Genomic DNA, 18,629 nt, shown 5'->3' on the forward strand with positions numbered 1-18,629 from the left:
TCTCAGCTACTTAATAGCAATGACTCCTGACTTTTGTTTTGAAGACTACATGGGGGAGTAATTTGTCTGCGCATTGTTTCCAATGGAGTCGCAAACCCAAATTTCTACCCCTTTATATTTCAGCACCAGTTTTTAAGTGAAAGTAAAACAGTCGGCCAGATTTTTTTTTTTTACATTCCATCGTGGCGATGGAATCTGTGCTCCTGCGGACCTGATGGTATTTCCCGTTTGATGTTTTGTGTTAAAGTGGGGAAGGAAGAAAGCTGCCTGCTGGGGGAACTGGGTATGGGCCAAAGATCATAAGAACATAACATTTAAGAAATAGGAGCAGGAGTCGGCCATTTGGCCCTTCGAGCCTGCTCCGCCATTCAATAGGATCATGGCTGATCTTCTACCTCATCTCCACTTTCCTGCACTATCCCCATATCCCTTGATTCCCTTAATATTCAAAAATCTATCGATCTCTGTCCTGAATATACTCAACGACTGAGCCTCCACAGCCCTCTGGGGTAGAGAATTCCAAAGATTCACCACCCTCTGAGTGAAGAAATTTCTCCTCATCTCAGTCCTAAATGGCCGACCCCTTATTCTGAGTCTGTGACCCAGGTTCTAGACTCTCCAGCCAGGGGAAACATCCTCCCTGCATCTACCCTGTCAAGCCCTGTAAGAATTTTGAATGTTTCAATGAGATCACCTCTCATTCTTCTAAACTCTAGAGAATATAGGCCTAGTTTACTCAATCTCTCCTCATAGGACAATCCCCCCATCCCAGGAACCAGTCTGGTGAACCTTAGTTGGACTCCCTTTATGGCAAGTATATCCTTAGGTAAGGAGACCAAAACTGTACACAATACTCCAGGTGTGGTCTCACCAGGGCCCTATATAATTGCAGTAAGATGTCTTTACTCTTATACTCAAATCCTCTTGTAATAAAGGTCAACATACCATTTGCTTTCCTAATTGCTTGCTGTACCTGCATGTTAACTTTCAGTGATTCGTGTACAGGGACACCCAGGTCTCTCTGAACACCAACATTTCCCAATCTCTCACCATTTAAAAAATACTCTGCTTTTCTATTTTTCCTACCAAAGTGGCTAACCTCACATTTCTCCACATTATATTCCATTTGCCATGTTCTTGCCCACTCACTTAGCCTGTCTATATCCCCTTGAAGCCTCCTTGCATCCTCCTCACAACTTACATTCCCCCAGCTTTGTATCATCAGCAAACTTGGATATATTACATTTGGTCTCCTCATCCAAATCATTGATGCAGATTGTGAATAGCTGAGGTCCAAGCACTGATCCTTGCAGAATGAAAGGTCAGGGAATGAATGGAAGTGAAGCAAGAAATGAAGCCAAGAGCCGAGATGAGCTGCTCAACTACTCCATGGGCCAACTTTAGTTCCTGTTGGGACAGTGTGACCAGGGGAAGGGGGAAATAGTTTATTGAAGGACACCAGGCCACCATTAAACAGTGGAGATGTGACAATGGATGACTATTCTGGATTCTTTCGAATCAAAATATTTATGCTGCATTTTCTTTCAGGATGCTAAGTGGGTGGGAAAGAGTCTGTGCTAGGGCAGATCATACATGGGGAGTCTATTTTAACCCCGAGCGGGTTTTTGGGCGGGCAGGGGAGGGTCGACTACCTAACGCACCTCCTGGCCTAATTTGTGGTTTTGGGTATTACAATGTTAAAAGTCTAATAGTGCATCAAAAATTCATTCACGGGACGTGGGTGTCACTGGCAAGGCCAGCATTTATTACCCATGAGAAGGTGGTGGTGAGTCGCCTTCTTGAACTGCTACAATAGCGGTTTGGTGGAACTGAGTGGCTTGCTAGGCTACTTCAGAGGGCAGTTAAGAGTCTACCACATTGCTGTGGGTCTGGAGTCACATATAGGACAGACCGGGTAAGGACGGCAGATTTCCCTAAAGGACAGTAGTGAACCAGATGGGTTTTTACATGTCATTTTTATTTAATTAACTGAATTTAAATTCACCAGCCGCTATGGTGAGATTTGAACTCACGTCACTGCATCATTAGTGCAGGCCTCTGGATTACTAGTCCAGTACCACACCCCTGTAGTCAAACTGTATACTGTGCTGTCTCTTTAAGACCATATGTGCCAAGACCAGTGCGGTGATTCCTCGATCTGGTGCCTGGTTATGGACATCAGTTTGATACACTGACTGATGCTCCGAGCTACATTGGTTGCATTACATCGTGGCAATGGAATCTGTGCTCCTGTGGACCTGATGGTGTTTCCCGTTTGATGTTATGTGTTAAAAGATGGTTTTAATAAGGTCAGATATCGACTTTGTCCTGCGCAGCAGCTGTACAAATGCAGTCAGGCATAAACCGGATGCCTTTTGATAGTGCGCACACTGCAGCTGTCAAGTAGTGTTGCTGTGTCCTAGGCAAAGCTGTCGCAATCTCTGTGAAAGTGGCTTGGCAACATGAAAATGGGAATCCCAGAATTAATTCTCTCCCGTTAGAACTAATGATTCAGTTTCACCGTCATTTTAGAACCTAGGAACATAAGACTTGGAAGCAGGAGTGGGCCATACGGCCCTTCGAGCCTGATCCACCATTCAATGAGATCATGGCTGATCTTCAACTTAACTTCACTTTCCCACCCGATCCCCACATCCCATGATTTTAAAAATCTATTGATCTCAGCCTTGAATATACTCAATGACTGAGCATCCAGAGCCCTCTAGGGTAGAGAATTCCAAAGATTCACAACCCTCTGAGTGAAGAAATTTCTCCTCATCTCAGTCTTAAATGGCCAACCCCTTATCCTGAGACTATGCTCCCTAGTTCTAGACTCTCCAGCCAGGGGAAACAGCCTCTCAGCATCTACCCTGTCAATCCCCCTCAGAATCTTATATGTTTCAATGAGATCACCTCTTATTCTTCTAAACTCCAGAGAGTATCGGCCCAATCTACTCATTCTGTCCTCATATGACAACCCTCTCATCCCAGGAATCAGTCTAGTGAACCTTCGTTACACCGCCTCTAAGGCAAGTATATCCTTCCTTAGGTACGGAGACAAAAACTGTACACAGTACACCAGGTGTGGTCTCACCAAAGCCCTGTACAATTGCAGCAAGATGTCCTTACTCTTATACTCCAACCCCTTTGCAATAAAGGCCAACGTACTATTTGACTTCCTTATTGTTAGCTGTACCTGCATGTTAACTTTCTGTGTTTCCTGTACAAGGACACCCAAATCCCTCTGAACACAAACATTTAATAGTTTCTCACTGTTTAAAAAATATTCTGTTTTTCTATTCTTCCTACCAAAGTGAATAACCTCACATTTCCCCACATTATACTCCATCTGGCACCTGATTGCCCAATCACTTAACCTGTCTATCCTTTTGCAGCTTCTTTGCGTCCTCCTCACAGCTTACTTTCCCACCTAGCTTTGTATCATCAGCAAACTTGGATACATCACACTCGGTCCCTTCTTCTAATTCATTCATATAGATTGCAAATACCTGAGGCCCAAGTACTGATCCTTGCGGCACCCTACTAGTAACAGCCTGCCAACCTGAAAATGACCCATTTATTCCTACTCTCTGTTCTCTGTCCTTTAACCAATCCTCTATCCGTGCTAATATATTACTCCCAACCCCATGAGCCCTTATCTTGTGCAATAACCTTTCGTGTGGCACCTTATCGAATGCCTTTTGATAATCCAAATATACTACATTCCCCATTGTCTACCCTGCTAGTTACATCCTCAAAAATGTCTATTCGATTTGTTAACACTGTTTCCTTTTCATAAAACCATGTTGACTCTGTCTAATCATATTATGATTTCTAAGTGCCCTGTTACCACTTCCTTAATAATGGATTCCAGCATTTTCCCGACAACTGATATCAGGCTAACTGGACTGTAGTTCCCTGCTTTCTCTCTCCTTCCTTTCTTGAATAGCGGGGTTACATTTACTACCTTCTAATCCACTGGGATCGTTCCAGAATCTACGGAAATTTGGAAGTTCACAACCAATGTATCCACTATCTCTGCAACCACCTCTTTTAGCCACCTAATATGAAGGCCAGTAGATCCAAAGGATTTGTCAGCTTTCAGTCCCATTAGTTTCTCCAATACTTTTTCTTTACTAATATTAATTACTTTAAGTTCCTCATTCTTAAGAGACCCTTGGCTCCCCACTATTTCTGGTATGTCTTTTTGTGTCTTCTACTGTGAATACAGATACAAAATATTTGTTTAACGTCGCTGCCATTTCTTTATTCCCCATTATAATTTCTCCTGTCTCAAAAGGACCCATGTTTACTTTTGCTTCTCTCTTCCTTTTTTACATACTTGTAGAAACTCTTACAATCTTTTTTTGTATTTCTTGCTGGTTTACTCTCATTCTATTTTCCCTCTCTTTGTCAATTTTTTGGTCATCCTTTGCTGGTTTCTATAACTCTCCCAATCCTCAGGCTTACTATTCTTCTTGGCAAGATTATAAGCCTCTTCTTTTAATCTAATACTACCCTTAACTTCTTTAGTTAGCCATGGAGGGATAGCTTTTCCAGTGGAGTTTTTAATTTCTCAATGGAATGTATATTCGTTGAGAATTATGAAATATTTCACCATTGCTTATCTACCATCATATCTGTTAATCTAATTTCCCGTTCAGGTCAATGACCGTTCTGATGAAGGGTCATCAACCTGAAACGTTAACTCTATTTCGCTCTCCACAGATGCTGCCTGACCTGCTGAGTATTTCCAGCATTTTCTGTTTTTATAATCTAATTTCCCAATCTATCTTAGCCAACCTGCCCCTCATACCTACGTAATTGGCTTTATCTAAGTTTAATACTCTAGTTTCTTACTTAAGTATGTCACTCTCAAACTCAATGTAAAATTCTATCATTATGAGAGTTATAGATCCTCCAGAGGATCCCTTACTATGAGATTACTAATTAACCTTGTCTCATTACACAAGACAAGATCTAAAATAGCCTCTTCCCTGGTTGGTTCCATGACATATTGTTCTAGGAAACTTTCTCGATTTTAAGTTCTTTTGGAATTTTCAATGCTGTTGACATCAGAGGGAAGTATGTGATAAAAATATTGGCTACTGAGCGAGAGAGAAAGAGAGCGAGAGAGAGAGATAGAGACCCTGCTGAATTTTTACAGAGGTAGTTCAGTTCAGCGCCAGATTACCTACGAGCGACAGGGAAGATAGGGTTTGCCTTGCAAGATTGGCATTGTACCTTCTTTACTGGAAAACTAAAAGGGTAATTAAACTGCCGTGGATATCGCTAAGGACACTAGTGACTGATTATGTACTGTTTGAGTTCATTATTTTTGCCTCTGAAGCACGTTGGGACGTTTTATTACATTATAGGAAACTTTGTGTTATCCGGAGGCTAAATGTCCGGCAAGCTCGAGCCACTGGCAAAAATCAGGAGCCGTTTCGTTAGTTATTTTTCTTTTCGTTGCTTTTTTCTCAACAGTCAAGCTCGGCAAGGTCTGTAGCTAAGCAACAGCTTCAGCTAGAGACGCTACAGAGACACTTGCCGACTGTTTAGAAGCTGTTGCTAAGCAACAGGGTTTGTTGATTCACACGGAGCTGAAAATCTCCGTATGTTTCAACATCAGCGCTGATGTGTCCGGCAGTTTTGAAGGAACGGCAACAGCTCGGTCCCGTCGGTGCCGGATAGCACAAAGTTTCCTGTAAAAGTGCAAGTTGCTGTTGCTCTGGTATTATCTAATCTTAATGATCTCTCTAACATCTTCCGTTGCTGCAGAAAGGTCATCGACCTGAAACATTAACTATGGGCTGGATTTTATGAACCTCGGCGGGTTCGTTGCGGGTGACGTCGGTGGCAGGTCCCAACCCCACTGCTGTCTCCATTCCGGCCTCTGAAATGATTTTCCTGAGATTCAGCTTGTTAAGCCAGCCCAGCGCGTTTACCGGCCAATTAGAGGAAGCGGATCTGATGATGTCATTTGATGATGCTTCATCAGCCAGTTTCCTTAAAGGGACCATGGCTAAATTTATTTTGACATTTGTGCTGTCAGTGTTCTACAGCATTGAGATGCTGCAAACACTGACAAGCACTGCACAGAGGTGCAGGGCTGCACCCAGGCTCTCCGGGAGGTCCTCTTCCCTTCCAGTGGGCAGAAGAGACCTCCCTAGGAGATCAACACAGCCTGGTTGCACATTGCAGAGGAGGACACAAACAGGGATGTGGTCGGGGACCTGGGTGCAGTGCCGCAAATGTTTCAATGATCTCAGTAGATCACAAAACATTAGTACAAAGCCACACTCAACCTCATCCTGCTGTGCCTCTCATCACATCACTCTGTCTTCCCTACCCTACTCCTGCACACCCTTACTCACACTAACTTACCTTGCACCTCCACCCATCCCTCTCTATCTATATTATCTCATCCCCATCTCACTAGCCACCCCTCACACTCACCCTCATCCTAGTGCAATGTAACTAACAACACACAAGGGCAGGCAGTTGGGTGTTTTATACAATGTTCATGTAAAGTTTCTGTTAATGTGGTGTCAAACATTGAAACCTTTATTTTCAACACTTTGCATTCGTGGACAGATTTGTGTGCACCTTTGGAAGTGGCTTAGTGAGTTGCAGTGAATGGTGAGACATAACGGTACCCCGCAATGGTGGTGAGTGTGAAAGGAATGGCTTGGGCATTGTAGGGATGCTATATGGTGTTGGTGTGGAGTGGTGCCAACCTGGCGCATCATGTGGCAGCCAGGGTGTACAGCGTCAAGTGAAGTAAATCTGGCCATGGTGAGGCCATCCCTGGCCTCCCGGGCAGCAATGTGATCAGGTTCTGATGCCCTCTGTCCTGTTCAGCATCAGTTGATTTGCAGAGAAGGTTGGTGTTGTTGTTGGTGTTTCTGGTGATGCTGGTATGCCTGGTGATGTTGGTGTGCCTGGTGATGTTGGTGTTGGGGCTGATCATGGTGGGATTCTGAGGACCCAGGTGAGAGAGTTTCATGGGCACCCATGCTGATGGAATAGATGGCAGGTGAAGTAGAGATGACAGAAGCGATCTGTCAATGGTGGGAGAGGTAATGAGGTCAGACTGGATGGAGACTGTGTAAAGACTTGCAGCATTCTGAATCTGTAGTGGAAATGCAGTTTAGAGAAGCTAGTAGAAAAGGGAACATTTCTCAATCAGCTGGGAGCTTTGACTTGACATTTGAAGCTGTCCACTCATCAGCTGATTCAATGGCCACTGACCTCCCGCCTCAGCTTCACAGACGAGGTCTAGGCACAGCGGGAAACCGGTGGGAGACCTGTCAAATTCAAAAAGCTGGGAAAAAACCATTGTTAAGTGGCTGTAAACAAGCCACTAATGATTTGAATTGCCTCCCCGGTTGCTGTGTGTCAGATCTGCTCAGCATTGACAGGCCTGACATCGGGGAAAGGCGTGTGGTGGCGGGTTCACAGCGGGGTCCCGACTTGCTGGGAAAAAAAAACACTTTCCCACCCGACTCACCAACCACCGATCGCGCCCACTGACGCCTCCCAACCCCCTGCCCCGCAAAATCCAGCCCTCTGTCTCTCTTCACAGATGCTGCCTGGGTCTTTTCCAGCATTTTCTGTTTTTATTTCAGATTTTCAGCATTCACAGTATTTTATTTTGTTGATTATTAATTATAATCCTGTTTCCTATTTCTCTGTGCGCTCTTTAAACTGTAAATATATACCGTAATTATTTTAGCCTGTCACAGCTCTAAACTGTGTGATACTATTCCTTCTATTGAGGAATAAAGGCCAGTTTTATGAAATCACACTCTGCCTGGGAGACTTAGCCACTGGGGGTATGTATCGACTTTGTATTGAGTCGATGTAACTTCCAGCACATAATTTACTGTAACTTTACAACGTTTCCTACAGTGACTAGACTTCAAAAGCACTTCATTGGCTGTAAAGCTCTTTGGGATGTCCTGAGGTTGTGAGAGACGCTGTATAAATACAAGTTCTTTCTTTTCTTTCTTAAACTGCGACAATTGTCGGCCTTGAGTCACAGAACCTCCTCTAGAGCAGATCTGATAAAACGCACAGCCTCTAGATGATAAGCAACAAAGCCTGATTCCAGGAATTGCTGAGAAATTTGTGAAAGGAAAAACGGCACTTCATAAAGAAAACACGTAACATTCCACAGAATAGCAAGGTCCCTAGGGTCAATCTCAGCCAAGGTGGCAACTGTAAGATTCTAAACACCATAATAAAACCGCTGCTACCGTGTGGAGATTGAAGTTCAGAACAAATTGTGAAATGGTTACAGAATACTAGGAAGTCAGCAGGGGGTCCTTTGCCTGGTGGTCAGCATGGTCCTTTGTTTGTGAGGCCACATGGACAGGAAGGAGGGACACGAGTGACAAGGAAGTTCTGCGCCCCCCGCTCCCCCTCCCCACAGGAACATGAATGTGTCATGCGGAAGAAACTCCAATCAGGGAAGGTTTGGCGTGCAACTGACCTATCAGAGGTAGGCAGACAGTGATATACGAGGGAGGCCGGCAGAAAGGCCCTATAACAGAAGTGACCCAGAGGCGGGAAATTCTGTTATAAGATAACAGAAGACTAGACGAACAAAGAAAGCTGGCCAGTCTACGTTTCGACATACGACTTTCCCTGGACCGATCACCCAGAGATAAAGGAGTATGTATAAAAGTTGGACATAGAGCTTACATATTGCTTAAGGGTACTTTTATGTACGGTTGACTTGGGATATAAATCGCCCGTAGGTAGCATGTAAGTTGCTAGGGAGTACTTTTATGTACGGGTAAATTGGGTGCATATTGATTGCGACGTACACTTGAATTTTGAACTGTAGTGTGAATAAAGACCAATTTTATTGATCATATACTTGTCTGCTATTGTTACGCTTATTCGGAATTCTCGAGGTCCGAACAGTAGTAAGAGAAAGGCTTACACAACTGAGGAGCTACAATTGGCCTCAGTATCTCTGAGCTAGGCAGGGGTATAAATCGATTCCCGCGTTCGATTGCCATGCGGTGACCCATACTGCATAATATATGGACACTCGGTGAGGGCGGGGCTGTGCTTGCTGCCTAGCCTCACATCTGACGAATGGTTCCTTGGAGCCTGGGGTCTACCAGGGCCCATGGAACTGTGCCCCAATGAGAGGCAGCACCTTCAGAGGCGGAGGGGTGAAAATCGGAACAATTGCCGCCAGAACATACAATTGCGAGACGACCACACCACTTGCCTAGAGGTTACATTCCAGGGAACTCTGTCTCCCCAAGGACTCACACATCGACCTAATCACAGGAATTAGAAAGCCATCAACAGAATAAAAGACAAATAAGCACTGACCTTGTGGAAACTTCCGTAAAAGATTTTCTTCACATCATCATTGTCAAATGTGATGGTCTGGGACTCTCCTCTCTCGTCCTTGTTAAAGTACGACAGTGTTTTACTGTTGCCTATAGTTTGGGGGGAAAATGTTAATAGGTGCTACTTTATTAAATGGGAGGCATATTCTACTGAATTGACCCATTTTCTTAACTGTACAGTGAGACTGTTCAATATGATGAAGGGTTCAAAACACCAGGGGACACAGCTTAGAAGTAAGGATCAAACGCAGATTGGGTGACTGCTTTGCGGAACACCCCCGTTCAGTCCGTAAGCATGACCCCGAGCTTCCGGTCGCCTGTCCCTTTAATTCTCTGCTCGGTCTTCGGCCTCTTACACTGTTCCAATGAAGCTCAACGTAAGCTCGAGGAACAGCACCTCATCTTTCGATGAGGCACTTTACAGCCTTCTGGACTCAACATAGAGTTCAACAATTTCAGACTATAACCTCTGCCCCTATTTTTTCACATGGCAGCTGTTCATGATTCTGACATTCCCATTTACACCTCTTCTCGACTAATCTTTTGTTTCTTTATCTGTCCCATTACCATCTCCTTTTGCTTTGTACAATTATCTCTTTTTCATTTAATCTCTCCTGCCTTCCATCCTATCACAGACCTTCCCTTTTGTTCTTTCCTCCTCTCCCCCCTTTCCCTGCCCCTGCACTTGCTTAAAACCTGTTACATCTCTAACTTTTTCCAGTTCTGACGAAGGGTTATCGACCTGTAACATTAACTCTGTTTCTCCACAGATGCTGCCTGACCTGCTGAGTAGTTCCAGCACTTTCTGTTTTTATTTTAGATTTCCCGCATCCGCAGTATTTTGCTTTTGTAATAGAAGTAAAGATGTTGGAAGTGAGAATGACGGTCAGGCAGACCCTTTGTACACAAAGAGTATTTGATTATTGGAATAAGTTTCATCAAAGGGCAGTGAGCTAGGACAGTACAATTGAGATCTGGAGAGAGAGAAGGGACTGAATGGAGGTGGGCCGGTGAGTACTGATAGCTTCTTGTTAGGTAAGGGTTTCAAGGGATATGGAGCTAAGGTGGGTAAATGGAGTTAAGATACAGATCAGCCATGATTTAATTGAATGGTGGTGCAGGCTCGAGAAGCTGAATAGCCTACACCTGTTCCTATGTTCCAACAAAGTGATGAACATCTTGGACCTAATGGCCTTCTTGGGTTAGAAGTTCCCTAAGGACTTCCTGGATCTCCTGCCATAACTTTGTCAGTGGTTTGGTTGAAAGCAACTATGAAGGGATTTTTAAGTAAGGATGGGAACTTTTAAATCCCGTTATGGAAAGTGGCTAAGATGAATTCAATAAATTTGGAAAACTGGGGAATGTTGTATGAACCCAACTGGACCACTAAAGTCCTGCAGGGAAGGTTAACCTGCCACGTGAGCCTGGTCTGTTCTACATGTAACTCCAGTCCCACACTATGTGGGTGACTCTTAACAGCCTCAGGGCAACTAAGGATGACCAATAAAAACTGTCTTGCTAGTGTTGCCCACATCCCAAGAACAAATAAACAAAAGATGCTAATGAACCAATCGCATGTGTTCAGCATTCTAGTTCAACAATTTCTATACTTTGGTGTCTAGAAATATGCGGATGGCTTTACTGTGCCTTCCAAATAAAAAGAAAATCCAGTCAAACTTTAGGAATAAGGAAAGGTCTAGTGTCTCAGTATAGACCCACAGCACTGATATCTACCTGACTGACATGCACTAGGAAGCACAACTCACCGTCTAGAGTCACTCCAACTTCTGGCTTGTAATCTTGGTCCGTGATCTGCCAAATGGCAAAAGGCTCAGAGGTGGTTGTTGGGAGAAGGCGGAAGAGCATCATGATGGTATAGGTTGGTGGCAGGCCATAAGGATGAATTTCTCTGTTTGACAATAAAAGACATTTCATTGGCCAACCATGAGGTAAATTATTGAAAAGAAGTTGCTGTAAAAAGAAAGATGTTCATTTCTGTAGCACCTCATCACGGCCTTCTGAGTAGTTCACATACTGCAATGAGTTAATTTTGAGTTACTGTGACTGCCGTTAGAAAAGGGGGGTAAAGTTAATTATTCCGAAGGCTTGGCCCCTCCTGGGCTTGTCTGATTGCCTTTGAGAAGGTCGCAGAGGAATTTCTGACCGATAAGTCCTGATCTGACAACAGGTCTCTGGGGGGAGAGGGAGGGTCGGTACATGGGGATACGATTCAACAAAAAGATGGGGCAAGTGAACATGGACCTGATGACCTTTGTTTCTCTCGGCCTCATGACATAACATAAGTCGAGGCGGCAGCCATTTTGATGAATGATCAGTTAATCTGTGTTGGCTGAAAAATATTGGCCAGGACCGTAGAACTCAACAACAACTTACATTTATATAGCGCCTTTAATGTAGAAAAAAGTCCCAAGGTGCTTCACACAAGCATAAATCAGATAAAAACTAACCCAAGCTAAAGAAGGAGCTATTTCCTCTTCAGTGGGATCTTTAACATCCAACCAAATACAAAGAGTTGGGGCCTTGTTTTTTTTTTAAATGCCATCTCTGGCACGGCTGCACTCCCTCCGTACTGTACTGGAATGCCAGCCTCAATTATGTGCTCAAGTTTTGACATCCATCAGACACACGGTGGAAAATTTAAATCCTTCCGGCTCTGATTGCCAGGGTTCTCCATAGAGGTTTGTGAAGAAATGGCATTTGCGAGCAAAATATTTTTCTTCCAAAATTCCCAAATAGGCGAAAATTGCAACTATGAAATACTGCCGTGTTTCACTCTCATATCTGTTCATGTCAATTAGCAAACTGGGCCGACTGCATGGTATATACAGTTAAAGGAAAGCTCTATAGCTAAATAATTCTAGCACCCTTCTTTAATTTTAAACAGATGAAACGATACCCAATTGGGTTTCTTTTAAATTTCAGAATACAACTCTTCTATCTTCCTCTCAATTCCTTTGTTTACCCGAAGCTACAGCACAACGGTGGCTGAGAATTGGAAATAGGCCATTCGGCCCAACAAGTCTGGGCTAGAGTGCCTTTCTTCACATGAGCCTCACTGTCCTGCTCGTTCTCAACATCCTTTCATATCCCTCTTTTTTCTAGGAACTAATTCCATTTGAAAGGAGTTTATAGACTCTGCTTCAAAGGGCAAGCTTGTCGCAGAAAATTCCATAGTCTAAGCGGCTGGCAATAAGAAACTGAAAATCTCAAATCCCAGCAGGCACGTGCATTTAAAACTGTGAACGGAAAAGATATGACCTCAGTTTGACGTCTCATCTGAAGAACAGCACTCCCATCATGCAGCACTCCCTCAGTACTGCACTGAAGTGTCAATCTAGATTATGTGCTCAAGTCTCTGGAGTGGGGTTAAAGCCACGACCTTCTGACTCACAGTCAAGAGTGCTAGCAACTAGGCCAAGCTGTATTCATTCGGCAATAATCCCTTTAATACTATGTGCATTAATCTTTGCAGCAAGTCTCTCAGCTGGTACCTTATCAAATGCCTTCTGAAAATCCATATATACATCCACCTATCCAAAGACCATGTATAATCTATCCTCTCTTGGACTTTATCCCGCTTGTTTAACCTCCCGAGAGTAACTTATGCATAAATATTCCCATATCCATTGATAACCAAGTAAGGATGAAATGTAATCATGTGTCACCCGTGCCTCAGTGGGCAGCACTCTCGCCTCTGAGTCAGAAGGTTGTGGGTTCAAGTCCTGCTCCAGAGACTTGAGCACAAAATCTAGGCTGACCCTCCAGTACAGCACTGACTGTCGGAGGGGCTGTCTTTCAGATGAGAAGTTAAACCGAGGCCCTGTCTGCCCTCTCAGATGGATATAAAAGATCCTATGACACTATTTCAAAGAAGAGTAGATGAGTTATCCCTGGTGTCCTGGCCAATATTTATCCCTCAATCAATATTACTAAAGCAGATTATCTAGTCATTATCACATTGCTGCTTGTGGGAGCTTGCTGTGCGCAAATTGGCTGCCGTGTTTCCTACATTACAACAGAGACTACACTTAAAAGTACTTCATTGGCTGTAAAGCGCTTTGGGACATTCGATGGTCGTGAAAGGCGCTATATAAATGCAAGTCTTTCCTTTTTCTTTCTAATGGGTTGAACCTATTTTGTGAAAACTCTTTAAGATATTCATCCATCTTCCAAACTGTACTATTCAACTGCGGTCTGCTGCGCTCTGCCAACAACCATCCCCCAGCTCCCTCTACTACCAGCAGTGAAACAATATTGTGTCTCATACAATATTTCATTGCTTTAGTCAAAATTTTCCCCTGGAAAGACCCAATCTCTTTTTTGTAGGACTTCATCAACTCAAATGCAAATACTGTCGTCAGGTAAAGTATATTCAAGGTTAAACGAGGGTTTAAATGATGCAAAACTCAGCAATTTAAGAGAAAAATAAGGTTGGTTGCTCCTACAGAGATATCAGGAGCCCAATCTTAGTTGAGAATTCATTAAAATAATGCAAAATATGAAGCTGAATATTTGCAGTAAATGTGCAATTTCACTGAAGATCGAAACATGTTTTCTATTTTTAGAGAGAAACAGTGAAGAAAGAGATTGGGGAGAGAGTAAAAGAAAGTAAAAAAGAAAGTCTTGCATTTATATCACGCCTTTCACGACCACCGGACGTCCCAAAGCACGTTACAGCCAATGAAGTACCTTTGAAGTGCAGTCACTGTTGTAATATAAAAAACATGACAGCCAATTTGTGCACAGCAAACTCCCACAAACAGCAATGTGATAATGACCAGATAGTCTGTTTTAGTGATGTTGATTGAGGGATAAACATTGGCCAGGACACCAGGGAGAACTCCCCTGCTCTTCTTCGAAATAGCGCCATGGGATCTCATACATCTACTGAGAAAGCAGACGGGGCCTTAGGTTTAATGTCTCATCCGAAAGACAGCACCTCTGAGAGTGCAGTGCTCCTTCAGTACTGCCCTGGAGTATCAGCCGAGATTTTGTGCTCACATCTCTGGAATGGGACTTGAACCCACAACCTTCTGACTCAGAGGCAAGAGTGTTACCCACTGAGCCAGAGCTAACAGAGGGAGTGTGTGAGCGAGAGAGAGAGACATTGTTCCAGGATGTGACCTTTTGACTGTATGATATAATTGACGAAATCTCAACTGTGGTAAGCAATTATTATTTTGCTGCTTGGTTAACCACTAGTCAATTATTTCAAACCTTCTATTTAGCATGATTGTGGATTTGGCTTTCCCTAAATATATCCCAGACACATTGCTTAGCAATGATATTTTCACTAGGCTTGGGGTATGGCGTGCCCACAAACTATGCTCGTCTTTTGGTGTGGATTCATTCCGTACAACAAAACATTGTCCTTTCACTTCCGTACATTTCATCAAGATTGATGAATATTTCCTTGCTCTGTAACCATAACAGTCTTTCAGCTGAGACGCCGAGGCCCTGTCTATTCTCTTGGGTGGACGTAAAAGATCCCATGACATTATTTCGAAGATGAGCAGGGGGAGTTCTCCCTGGTGTCCTGGGGCCACTATTTATCCCTCAATCAACATCACTAAAAACAGATGATCTGGTCATTATCACATTGCTGTTTGTGGGAGCTTGCTGTGTACAAATCGGCTGACGCGTTTCCTACATTACAACAGTCACTCCACTTCAAAAGTACGTCATTGGCTGTAAAGCGCTTTGGGACGACCGGTGGCCGTGACAGGCGCTGTCGAAATACAGGTCTATCTTTTTTTAATGAAATGGGCTTGGGAAAGCCTCAAATACATTTCTAGTCATTGAATCATACAGCACAGAAGGCCATTTAGCTGAGCTTGCCTCTTTGAAAGAGCTATCCAATTAGTCTCACTCCCCTTTCCCCATAGCCCTGAAAATGTTTCCTTTTCAAGTATTTATCCAATACCCTTTATAAGTTACTACTGAATCTGCTTCCATCGCCCTTTCAGGCAGTGCATTCCAGATCACAACAACTCACTGCATAAAAAAAAATTCTCCTCATCTCCCCTCTGGTTCTTTTGCCTATTATCTGAAATCTGTGTCCTCTGGTTACTGACCCTGCTACTGGAAACAATCAAAGCCCCTCATGATTTTGAACCTCTATTAATTCTCCTCTTATCCTTCACTGCTCGAAGGAGAACAACCTCAGCTTCTCCAGTCTCTCCACGTAACTGAAGTCCCTCATCCACGGTACCATTCCAGTAAATCTCCTGTGAACCCTCTCCAAGGCCACTAAGATTTTTAAGTCTGTACCACCTGCACATGAAGCATCGATTGTAGAAGCGCAGAAAGGGAAATCTGGCGGGGTAGATTGCATACCAGTAATAATCCTTGCCCGATTTTCTTTCAGTTCTAATTAATGTAAAGAAAATCTGTCAGGTTCAGTGGTAGCGGGGGTGGAGGCATGAACCTCCTCACCAGATTTTCCTTGCTCTGCTGCCCTAGGCGATGCTTCACATCCAGGCAGCAAAGGTGGAAAACGATCTTCCTTGGGGAAGAAAACCCCCTCCCCCAACTATTTGTGAGAAGACAGTAGCCCACGGCAATCCATGCTCATTGCACGAGCTTCAATAAATCATCATATAGAAATAATATCAGTCGATTGAAACATGTCTGGCTGTCAAAACAAATCAGTAAAGATGTTCCCCTTAGGCAACCTGCTGAGCGATTGAATACTTTACTGATGTTGGACCCACCAGTGCCATTCTCTGATGGTCGATGTGTCTGTGGTGATCACAGAGGTGTTAATTCAGTAAACTCAATCTCGGCATTGATTTTAATGGGGGGAGCGGTGCAATGATAATTAGTCGCTCAACTTTATCAGCGAGGTTCTCTGGAGCAGCGCAAAAGTTCCAGCAAATTATAGCCTGGCATACTTAATGGCATAAGTCACTTGCGTCATAATTTCCTGGATTTCTGCGCTGTAATAATGCCGTATGTCACTGATCCGGCATTACTATGGCGCAAGATTTCAGCAAATTCAGGCCCATTAGCTTGGTCAAAGAAGGGTCCTACAGCAGAAAGGAGGTGGAGGACTGGATTGTAGGGCCTAGATGGCTGAAGACACGGCCACCAATGTTTTTTTTTTATTCATTCGCGGGATGTGGGTATCACTGGCAAGGCCAGCATTTATTGCCCATCCCTAATTGTCCTCGAGAAGGTGGTGAGCCACCTTCTTGAATACACTGAGTGGCTTGTTAGGCCATTTCAGAGAACAGTTAAGAGTCATGGGGGAAAAATTCGGTTGCTTTGCGCCTCCCAAGAGGGCGCTAATGGGGCGCAAAGCAACTAGCGCCTGGGCGCGGCGATATTTGCACCACTCGCGAAATTGACCAGACATTTTGCGGTGGCGCTAAACACTACCGTCGCAATCTCCTGCGCCCGCAGATCGTGACATCAGTCGAGCGTGCAACGCCCCGGACCGGATATTGAGTAGCGCCCCCTGCCTTACCGCCTGGTTGAGGGGAGCGTTTTGCAGTCAGAAAGGGACTGGGGGAGCGCTATTTAAAGGCGACCGCTTCCTGCCTTTTTTTGTCGTCGACATTTTTGCACCACGTATTCTGAGAGAGACTTCTCGGAGAGATTCAACGCTGTGTGAAGGAGTTTTGGGTACTGAGCAGCACTTTGCAGGTTCATTTTGATTTGCCCTTCCTTGTATCGATTTAGAAGAGACTGTGGGGGCTGCACTCTGAGCTCTTTCCCTGGGCCTCTCCATTGTTCTTTCCAGCAAATTTGATGTACAGGTCTCTCCAGGCCGAGATTCAAGGCTGCAATGAACAGGGTGTGGATGGAGAGCAAGATCGACCCTCCCCTTTAAGAACTGGCCGGCGCCAGTGTGTCTGTGTTCCATTGCTGACTGACATCACATGAGCTTCGCCAGCGCTCTGAGGTCGCGCCTCACTCCTCAGCGTTAGCACCTTAAGAGAGGTGTGTAGCGCCTGTTTTAGCGCTCCAATCACCTCCAGGGGTGATAGAAGCCAAGTTTGCAGTCGGAGGCGATAATTAGCACCAGGCGCTAAACTTTCGGCCTGGCAGATAATTGCGCCCCAAACGGGGCGATACTGAATTTCTCCCCCAGAGTGTCATAACGGCACAGAAGGAGGCCATTCGGCCCATTGAGTCCACGCCAGCTCTATGTAGAGCAATCCAGTTAGTTCCATTCCCCTGCTCTATCCCCGTAAGTTTATTTTCAAGTCAACCACATTGCTGTGGGTTTGGAGTCATATATAAGCCAGACCAGGTAAGGATGGCAGATTTCCTTCCCTAAAGGGGCATTAGTGAACCAGATAGGTTTTTACAACAATCCCGGTAGCTTCACTAGCTTTTTATTCCAGATTTATTTAATTTACTGTGGTGGGATTTGAACTCATGTCTCATAAGCCATTAGACCAGTGCTATGGATTACAAGTCCAGCAACATAACTACTATGCTACTGTACCTGTCAGTGGGGTGAAGGGAGGGGACGATGCCACAAGAGGCCAGAATCAGATGAATGGGGGCGCTGGGGGTGGGTGACGGAATTGTAAGGCTGGAAGCTTTGAGAAACATCCCAAAGTGCTTCATATGTGATTAATTATTTTTTTGAAGTGCAGTGACTGTTGTTTTGAAGAGATTTATTGTAACCAGTTTGTGCATGATAAGATTCCACAAAGAGCAGTGATATAAATGACCAGTTACTTTGTCTTTGGCGCTGTTGGTTAGAGAGGAATGTTACCCACAACACTGGGAGACTCCACTACTCAACTTCAAATGAAGCTGTTTAAAATTATCTCGAGGAACAGACCGGGCTTTGGTTTAACATCTTAGTCAAAGAAAAGGTCTCCAAACAATCTAGCACTCGCTCAGATCCTGTACTGGGGCTCTGTTTAGAGTATGAGCTTGAGTCTAGATGTGGGGCTTGAATCCACAGTCTTGTCTCTCACAGGTGAGAGTATTAACAACTGATAGCGATCTGTTGGGCCGATTTGCCTGTTTGTGTAAATACCATGTAAAGAAAGGAAAGAGCTTGCACTTATGGGGGAATCTAGAACTAGGGGGCATAGTCTCAGAATAAGGGGTCACCCACTTAAGACGGAGATGAGGAGGAATTTCTTCTCTGAGAGGGTCGTGAATCTTTGGAATTCTTTACCCCAGAGAGCTGTGGAAGCGGAGTCATTGAATATATCCAGGGCTGAGATTAGACAGAATTTTGAGCAACAGGGGAGTCAAGGGTTA

General features: G+C 44.2%; 1 protein-coding gene across 4 annotated transcripts in view; it reads right to left on the minus strand.

The window, feature by feature from the left end:
• LOC147120871 (collagen alpha-1(XII) chain-like) overlaps positions 1–18,629 on the minus strand; it is a 377,794-nt gene that overhangs the window by 105,351 nt on the left and 253,814 nt on the right. For all 4 annotated transcript variants that reach the window (XM_085979224.1, XM_085979223.1, XM_085979225.1 and 1 more), the window contains exons 49-50: positions 11,144–11,286; positions 9,358–9,467 (exon numbers count right to left, since the gene is read on the minus strand). In XM_085979224.1, the coding sequence (XP_085835350.1) occupies positions 9,358–9,467; positions 11,144–11,286 (253 nt within the window). The remainder of the gene's footprint in view (positions 1–9,357; positions 9,468–11,143; positions 11,287–18,629) is intronic.

This window comes from Somniosus microcephalus, chromosome 3, assembly GCF_052327205.1.
Source record: "Somniosus microcephalus isolate GS21.2 chromosome 3, FLI_Smic_1.0, whole genome shotgun sequence".
NCBI classification, from domain to species: Eukaryota; Metazoa; Chordata; class Chondrichthyes; order Squaliformes; family Somniosidae; genus Somniosus; species Somniosus microcephalus.